This window comes from Microplitis mediator, chromosome 8 (assembly GCF_029852145.1).
Source record: "Microplitis mediator isolate UGA2020A chromosome 8, iyMicMedi2.1, whole genome shotgun sequence".
Taxonomy (NCBI): domain Eukaryota; kingdom Metazoa; phylum Arthropoda; class Insecta; order Hymenoptera; family Braconidae; genus Microplitis; species Microplitis mediator.
Window position 1 is genome coordinate 19,845,415 of NC_079976.1, and position 10,013 is coordinate 19,855,427.

The 10,013-nt window shown below is 28.5% G+C and overlaps 1 protein-coding gene across 3 annotated transcripts; it reads right to left on the bottom strand.

Moving 5' to 3' along the window:
* Positions 1–3,661: 3,661 nt before the first annotated feature.
* LOC130672912 (uncharacterized) lies at positions 3,662–6,125 on the bottom strand. Of its 3 annotated transcripts, XR_008990793.1 has the most exons (3): positions 4,550–6,125; positions 4,257–4,449; positions 3,662–3,892 (listed from the first exon to the last, which is right to left on the bottom strand). XR_008990793.1 is itself a non-coding variant. In XM_057477693.1 (2 exons), exons 1-2 carry the CDS (start codon positions 6,005–6,007, stop codon positions 4,384–4,386), a joined length of 1,524 nt encoding a protein of 507 aa, XP_057333676.1. In that variant the 5' UTR covers positions 6,008–6,125; the 3' UTR covers positions 3,662–4,383. The 3 variants fall into 3 exon arrangements, 2 of the variants coding, with proteins under 2 accessions (XP_057333676.1, XP_057333675.1); XM_057477693.1 differs by having other exon boundaries at positions 3,662–4,449; XM_057477692.1 differs by having other exon boundaries at positions 4,257–6,125.
* Between the last annotated feature and the right edge of the window lie 3,888 nt (positions 6,126–10,013).

Here is a 10,013-nt window from a genome sequence, read left to right on the forward strand (position 1 = left end):
TACTAAAAATCCAAAACTCAAACAATCATTTCCCCAAACTTTAATCTCGAACCATATCCCATACTAATTTTCAATAATTCTGATTCTAATTCTTATTTTCTTTATCCAAAAATTGATAACTGTAGCCAAACGTTACTCCATATTTAATTCTTAAACTATAACTTAATCAAAAATCAGTATAAAAATCGTAAATTACTGTAAGCTAAATTATAAGTCTTGAATTACCATGCTCGTAAATACAATAAATCCGTTGGTGTTTGTGACGTTCACTTTGATTTGACCCCCATACGAAAAATAACGTCACAATATATATATATATATATATATATATATATATATATATATATATATATATATATATATATATATATATATATATATATATATATATATATATATATATATATATATATATATATATTGTTATCTAATATAGCTTGTATATCTTAGCCAATATATTGTTCTACTGCAATTAATTATATTTCTAGAAACACTTTTATTCAACAAATTTATCTCCTAATCAAGTTTTATTATATTCTAAAATATTCTTTACAGCATGTTTGAAAAATTTATATAAAGTTATACGAAATGAGCTTCAAGCTTTATTAATGGGACGTGCTGTTAGACGTCTAATGCGTTCTAAACATATACTTCATACAGAAATTATGAAAAAAATTTGGGAAATGGACACCCGCAACACATTTGACATTCCTCACTTTTTAGAGTGTGCTGCTCACATTATTCCTGTCCTGGAAAATGAAAATGTTATTGCAAACGTCGAAGATGTTAATAATTTCATTAATGCTCCTATAAAGAAACATGGTAATATATTATTCATATCAATAGTAATAGACATTACACGATGTTATAAGTATTCTTATTTTATTTATTACTTTCCAGTTGCTGTTGGTGAGGGAAATTACATTGTGATTGATAATGATGACACAGGAAATGATGAACAATACATTTTACTTTTAGATGATTAATAAAACATTTGTACATTATTTCTTCGTAATTTGTGTGAAGCATAAATAAAATAAAACAAATATAAATAATTTCTTTATTTTATTAATATTATCATATATTCCTTCTTAATCTAATTATTTATTTTATTAATATATTATATATATTTCTTTTTAATCCTATCAAATAAAATAAGTAAATCAATTAGTAAAGATTTGTGCTGCTGTAATTTTCAAATTTAATTCACGCTCTGTTTTGGGTATTCGTTCTGAACGAAAATTGTGTTACCGAGTGAAGTTAATGACGTAGCTCATGAAAAACTTTGTCGGTAATATCGACCGAGCCCATACTTACATATTTACTTTCGAACAAAATGTGTTTTCCATACAATAACATTTTTAAGTCTTGATTGATGGCATAATTTACAGTTACAAAGTTGTTGAGTTATACTCTGTTTCTTTTCACTTCAATTGTAAACGTATATTATTTTTTTCGAATAATTTACATTTTGACTATCCGGCTTTTCATATAAATTTGTCATTTGAATATTTTTCAGTTGGGTGGAGTTTCTGGCACCCGTATGCCTCAAATTTTTTTTTATGAATATTTCAGCCAATAAATATGTAAAACATATACAAATAATAATAATTATTATTATTATTTGATTAATTAATATTTAATTATTATTAATTGATTAATTAATAATTAATTATTATTATTAAATCTTAAATATAATTTTTGTATGTGCTTGTATGCGGTTATCTCAAGGCGCTCCGACAGACGCGCGGTAACTCTTTTACTTGAAACTCAATAAGTCGTGAATTCGAATCCACGCCTGAGGCGAATTTTTTCTTTTTTTTTTTTCATTTTCCAAAGAAAAAAATCGAACTATGATCATCGTTTTCTAATTAATTAAGCATTGTTGATTTTCACAAAAAATCCAATGCAAATTATTTCTAGTATATATCAAAACTAAATCCTCCGATTACGCGGTTGCCAATAAATTTTATTTATGGCATAATTCAATATTTTGATTACTACTGATATTATTGTAGTGATTGGTATCTTATAAATTAATATTACTTATACACTACAATAATAACACACTTATATTAGAAATAACAACACCACAATTAACAGCAGCAAAAGAAAGACAATCAAAGATATAGTTTATTGATACAAGACGTATGCTGTTTAGTTGTCAATATATGACTGACTGACTTTTGTCGCGCATCTATAAAACAAGAGAAGAAGTTATTTGTTTTCTAGCTATTCAAATATTTAAAAAGATCAGATTCACATTCGTTACAATATTAATCATTTATTAACAATCATCATTAATCTTAATGGTTATTTGAAGTTTGAAATATAATTTTTGTATAAGCTTTTGTCATTAATTTATAACGTGTTACAATGGTCGCGCACTAACTCTTTTACAACAGACTCTCTAAGACGTCTGTTCGAATCCCCGATTTTTCTTTTTTTTTTTTAATTAAAATTCATTTTTAATTTTTAATGCTTGTTTTTATTAATTACTTACCTTTTATTCGATGCTATTACCTGAAAAAGTTCAAATCTCGCCATTGATATAAATATTTAAATGCCCAAGGTTTTTTAAAGATTCTTATGTTTTTTCGTTGACGCATTTACGTTGACGAACTCGCGCTCTCTTAAGAAGATGTTTCATGGGTTTTTGTTGATAAAGAGGGTCCTTACCGACTGTAATGAACTCCATCTTGCGGTATAAATTATATTTAAAAATGAATGACTGTAGTATCGACTATGAAGGAATTATAGATTTGCGACATCTACGTTATTCAACTATAATTGATGTCTATTTCAAAATCTTACCTTGATAGTTACATAATCAACTACATTTGGATTACTTTTGATATTATCAAAAAATATTCGTCGAGTTTCAATAAAATAAACTGGCGTAAATGGTTGATAATATCGAAGAGTAAGATGAAAAATGGACAGATGATAATTGATTTTATACAAATTCATCAATAAAAAAGAAACAAAATCAGTAAAAAATAGGCTCACAAGTACGGAGCAGTGTTTCGGCTACGAATTCAAAATTTATAATGAAACACACATGCACTGATTACAAATATTCTTTTTTATTAATAACGATTGTAACATAAGTAAAAGTAGAATAGAAAAGCAACTGTATGATTTTAAACCTACGATGTACAGATATCCACTTATAAAAATACTACATAGTTACATTGTCTGGAACAGCGTATCGGATGAATCAATCAAATTCAAACTGCAACGCACTTTTAGTTTCCTAAAAGGTTCTATAAACAATATATAGCATTTTTAAAAGTTCAAAGCATTGTAGAAGTTAATTTAATTTGACATGCATCTAAAAAATTAATTTTTTAAGTATAAAAAATACTTTTAACAATGAAAAAATTGTCTAGAACGGCGCAGTTAACGAACTTAAAATATTCGCATTCACACGCACTTTTAGCTTCCTAAAAGGTGTTCTATAGACAATTTCAATCAATAAAAAAGATATTTCAATGCAACATGCATCTAAAAAATTAATTTTTTAAGTATAAAAAAAAATTTTAACAATAAAAAAATGTCTAGAACGGCGCAGGTAACGAACTTAAAATATTCGTATTCACACGCACTTTTAGTTTCCTAAAAGGTGTTCTATAGACAATTTCAAGCCATTTAAGGGGTTAGGGGTACTCAGGGGTATGAAAAAATGATGATTTTCAATAATTTTTTTTTTGTAGTTAATTACTTTATTTGACAAAAATAAAAACATAGCTTTATTAGAACACGTTTCGATTTGACTTCACGAAAATTTCAAAAAAAAAAATTAATAATTCAAAAAGTTATCGCTGTTTTTGTAGAGCCCGTTCCTCCCGAAGTCCTTTGCGGTGATCATCATAAGTCCTTGGAGATTCATCTAAAATCAATCGGACAAGAAAAATTAGTTTTATTAATAGATAATCTTGTGCCTGATCGAAGCTTTTTTTTTTTTTTTCGAAATTAACAAAATGGCGGCCTCAGGAAATTTTTTTCAAATTTTCGAGAAAAAAACCGACAGTTTATTGTTAAAAAAAAATCGAAATTTTGAAAAAAAAAAAAAATCCTTCGATCAGGCACGAGTTTTTAATGTATTTCAAAAGTACAATAAATTTTATTGAAATCTACCGAGCAGTTTTTAAGTTACAGTGATCACCAGTTCAGAAAACATAGTTTTGAGAAAAACGCATTTAAAGTTTTGCTATGGATTTATGTCGAATTATAAGAATTATTTAATAACTTACACTGAGTCATCTATTCCTGGACCATATAATAGCTCTTCAGCCGACATAGCAGCTTCCAAAATATCGATTTGCTGGTGCCTACGTTGCAATCGACCTTCTCGGGTGTTATCATTAGCGCGCTTATCTGCTACTTTGATACGTGCAGCATCCATTCTTTCTGCATACCGATGAGAATTAGGCCCACAATTAAGTCCTAGTGTATTCATCAAGACTAATAATGAATTTATACCCTCATTAAATATACACATAGCAACGTATGCAGCTATTTGTACGATGGTAAAACTAGTATTTACCGTTTTTGGGCATATTTTCCATACTAGTTGGTTAAAGCTTTCATTATTATTCTGATTGAATCCACCTACACATCTTGAAAGTAAATTTTCATTACTAAGATCTTCGTATATAGGCTTGATAGCTTTTAAAACATCAGAAGGTAAAGGAGAATAATCGTGAGAAAAGGTATCAAGCTCTCCTCTTGCTTCAGCGCGCTGGTAAGAGCACCAAGATTCTTCGCCTTTTGGACACATATCATGATTCGGTTTTTCATCACTCGAGCCGTAGTGATAAAAGGTTGCCATTATAGCAGATTTCATATTTTCAATAGAATCACAATGCCGGCGTATTGCTAAACCATAGTACACAGTTAGTTTGTCTATTAATTTTCCTGTGAGCTTACCTCGACCACCAAGACCTTTTTGTTTACTCTTCAGCGTACGTAATCGACTCCCCATCCGCTTTTGGACATGCCCTATACATTCCTTTTTATTTACAGTTGTATTTTCGTAAGGATCTGATTTTATAATTCCTGAATAGGTCTTGGAGTCACCATCACCAATATAGTTGGCATACTTAACTCCATATTTAGTTTCAGAATACGAAAACATTTCGACCATCGCATCCACCTCCATTTTCCCAGAAGACCCTTGATGATTAGCAGAACACACATCTTCATGCGATTGATACCATTCCTCGAACTCAACAGTATTTGTTTTTTTTTTCCAATACTCACATAGCTTACAATATGCACTTTTAATGTTTATGTCAAGAATCTTTCCAGTAAAATAGCCAATTATAGAAGAAACTCCAAATGACGATGTATATCCCCGTTTTTGCCAGGTTCCATCTCCCGATACAGTTAGATGATTTATATCTTCATTTTCAGTTGTTGGCATTGCTTGCTTTTCTTCATTCACAGCTTTCGTCATGAAGGTTTCTGCGACGGCTTTACTACAATTCAAAATCTGTTTCAGTAAAATTGTATGCGTAGATTTATCTAAAAAAGACGGCATGTCCATCAGGCCGCAAAACTTGCACAATCCTTCGTATCCTATTCCTAGTATTCTCATTACAAAAATGAAACGTCTGTTTATTTCATAAGAATGCCCAACGAAAGAACAGGAAGGAATATATTCATTTCCACAGTTATTACATGCAACTACAATTTTGAATCCCAGCCCACGTGTACTTGCTGTTTGAAACACTACATTTCCATCACATTTTTTACATTTTATAAGAGCAGAAATTGCAGTGAATACCTGAATAAAATTTATTATTCGAAATTCAGTACTGCTGTCTTCAGGTACATCATCTTCAGTGTTTTGTTTTAATTTTTTAGAAGATGTACTCTGAATACTTTCATCACGTTCGGCTGTTTTCGGATTAAAAACATTCTTTCTTTTGACTGAACGCGACTTATTAATTTTTTCAGAACTCCGAAGTTCTCTTGAAACCTTTCTAGAATCACGTCCCATGGTTAATAATTTAATTCACTTGAGAAATAATTTATCACAAAACTATCGACTGATCAGTGCAACGACTACAGGTATACTGGCAACCAAAAATTATTTTTCAGTTCTTGTACTACCTACAAATTGTGAATATATATATATATATATATATATATATATATATATATATATATATATATATATATATATATAATTATAAATACATTAAAATGGGGAGATATTCATGACAATGAAACCCGAAAGGTCGGTTGCTTGCAGCTGTTTCTAGCTACCTGCACTCGAATGCCACGTAGCACCCGAGCGTCCTTTGGTCATTGTTAAATAACTCGAAAAGAATTTGTCGGATTCACTTCAAATTTTCACACAATATTTTTAAAATATTATACTTTAAGAAAATGCAAAAAAAAAAAAATCGATTTTTTGAAAATTCTGACTACCCCTAACCCCTTAAAAAAATTTCAAGCAATAAAAAACTTATTTTAATGAAGCATGCATCTGAAAAATTAATTTTTCAAGTATAAAAAATGATTTTAACAATAAAAAAATGTCTAGAACAGCGCAGTTAACGAACTTAAAACATTTGCGTTGACACGCACTTTTAGTTTCCTAAAAGGTGTTCAGTAAACAAATTTGAATAGTAAGCATGACAAAAAACGAAAATTATGATTATGAATTAATTTTTAATCCCTACTAGAGTACTCTAATTTTGTTTTTATCCTAATATAAATTTTATCTCTCGGTCTCCTCTCGTGTCTTTACGTAATTAATTACGCATTTCATAAACAACATAATTTCTCCATTGCAAATGAAATTTAATAATTGAAAAATTAATTTCTAACTCCGCCAGAGTACTCTGATTCTTTTTTATCACAATATCAACTTTATCTCTCGCTCTCTTCTTAAATCCATAAGTAATTAATTAATTTATTTATAAACAACATTAATTTTTTAGCGCAAAAAAAAATTTTAAATGTTTAAATTAATTTTTAATTCCTACTAGAGTACTCTAATTGTTTTTATCTCGATATAAACTTCATTTTTCGCTCTGCTCTGATATCTTTAGGTAATAGATTAATTCATTAATAAACAACACGAATTTACAATGGAGAACAAAATTGTTGAATTAATTTTCAATTCTTGACAGAGTCTATAATATTGTTTTATCTCAATATAAACTTAATTGCTCGCTCTCCTCTCATATCCACAGGTAATTAATTAATTTATGGACAACATAAATTTTCGATTGCGAATGAAATTTAAAAATTAATTTCTAACTCTGCCAGCGTACTCTGTAAAATATTAACTTAAAAACTACATTAAATATTTATTTGCTGGATCGGGATGGTGAAAGGAATAAGAAGTCACTGAATTGGTGTATTGTCCATATTTAATAAAAATAAATCACAGATAATAGCGTAGAGTACAAGAGTCGATCACGAGTTTATATTCGAGCACTTATTGAACATTATTCGATTGCATTTGAGTTTAATTGAGTTTTATATAAATTGCATGGCACCGTACACATGAAATATTATAAGTATATACATAGAGCGCAGTTGAATTAAGGATTGAGTTTTTGAGTTTAATTGATTATGAGTTTTCTATAATTTACACGGCACCATACACGTGAATTAATTTATACAAAAGAGCGCAATAAAGAGTAAATTATTAACAATTAATGATTTACAAATATCATCAATAGTTCGAGTATACATTTTGTCACAATTAATTTTGATACGCGACATTGAGAACGAGTAAGAGCCGAGTATGAACTTAATAGATGCTTAGCGAGCCGAGTCTGAACGTATAATGATTACTTTGCAGTCACAAATAAAAATTGATATTGATTTTGAGATTAAGTATGACTGGATGACTGAATGATGACGTCAGTCATACCAGTTGACATCGAGTACGAGTAAATAATTAAGCAATGAGTAATAAAGTAAATTGTAAATTGCAATAATTATTTGTGGCTGCAAAGTCACGTGATGGCGAGTATGTGAATGAGTATAGCCCGCACGTTAGTTTAACACGCGGTCACCACAGCAATGAGCACAGAGTTTATATATGAAAAACCGGATATAATTGAAGAATATAGATGATAACAAATGCATGGTGTATCAGCGAGTTACAATTAGAATGATGTACTTGATAGTGTAGAGTAATTAACACGATGTAATTGAATTACAATAAAAACTGGTAGCACGTGGTGTTCTATCACAAGTGTTGAAGAGTAATGCCAGTTGCCGCGTAGCTGGCTATCGAGTTGAAATTCCGAGTATCAGAGGGCGCGTCGATAGCAGCACCTCTGGTATAGTAGAGCGTAGAGTTGTCAAGTGTTCTGGCGCGAACATTTGAAATTTACGCAACATACTCCGATTAATTTTTATCACAGCATCAACTTTATTTCTCGCTTTCCTCTTATATTGATAAGTAATTAATTAAATAATTAATTTATGAACAACATAAATTTTCTATCGCAAATAGAATTTTAAAATTTTTAAATTAATTATTAATTCCTGACAGAGTACTCTAATTTTTTTTTAACTCAATATAAATTTAGTTTCTCGCTCTCCTCACACATCCACAGGTAATTGATCAATTAATTTATCAACAACATAAATTTTCAATCGCAAATAAAATTTAAAAATTGTAAAATCAATTACTATCTCTGTCAGAGTACTCTAATTTTTTTTTATCTTAATATTAACTTCCTTTCCCGCTCTCCTCTCATATTCACAGGTAATTAATTAATTAATTTATTAACAACATAAATTTTCAATCGCAAATAAAAATTAAAAATTGTAAAATTAATTACTATCTCTGTCAGAGTACTCTAATTTTTTTTTATCTTAATATAAACTTCCTTTCTCGCTCTCCTCTCATATTCACAGGTAATTAATTAATTACTTTATCAACAACATAAATTTTCAATCGCAAATAAAATTTAAGAATTGTAAAATTAATTACTATCTCTGTCAGAGTACTCTAATTTTTCTTTATCTTAATATTAACTTCCTTTCTCGCTCTCCTCTCATATTCACAGGTAATTAATTAATTAATTTATCAACAACATAAATTTTCAATCGCAAATAAAATTTAAAAATTGTAAAATTAATTACTAACTCTGCCAGAGTACTCTAATTTTTTTTTTATCTTAATATAAACTTTCTTTCTCGCTCTCCTCTCATATTCACAGGTAATTAATTAATTGATTTGTGAACAACATAAATTTTCAATCGCGAATAAAATTTAAAAATTGTAAAATTAATTATTAATTCCTGACAGAGTACTCTAATTTTTTTTTATCTTAATATTAACTTCCTTTCTCGCTCTCCTCTCATATTCACAGGTAATTAATTAATTAATTTGTGAACAACATAAATTTTCAATCGCGAATAAAATTTAAAAATTGTAAAATTAATTATTAATTCCTGACAGAGTACTCTAATTTTTTTTTAACTCAATATAAATTTCGTTTCTCGCTCTCCTCACACATCCACAGGTAATTGATCAATTAATTTATCAACAACATAAATTTTCAATCGCAAATAAAATTTAAAAATTGTAAAATTAATTAATAACTCTGCCAGAGTACTCTAATTTTTTTTTTATCTTAATATAAACTTTCTTTCTCGCTCTCCTCTCATATTCACAGGTAATTAATTAATTAATTTGTGAACAACATAAATTTTCAATCGCGAATAAAATTTAAAAATTGTAAAATTAATTATTAATTCCTGACAGAGTACTCTAATTTTTTTTTATCTTAATATAAACTTCCTTTCTCGCTCTCCTCTCATATTCACAGGTAATTAATTAATTAATTTATCAACAACATAAATTTTCAATCGCAAATAAAATTTAAAAATTTGTAAATTAATTTTCAATTTCTGACTAAGTACCTAATTTTTTCTTATCTTAATATAAACTTCATTTCTCTCTCTGCTCTCATATCCACAGGTAACTAATTAATTAATTTATCAACAACATAAATTTTCTATGGCAA

Coding starts and splice junctions, on each gene's coding strand:
- LOC130672912 (XM_057477692.1), bottom strand. CDS start 6,007: ATGGGACGTGATTCTAGAAAGGTTTCAAGAGAACTTCGGAGTTCTGAA.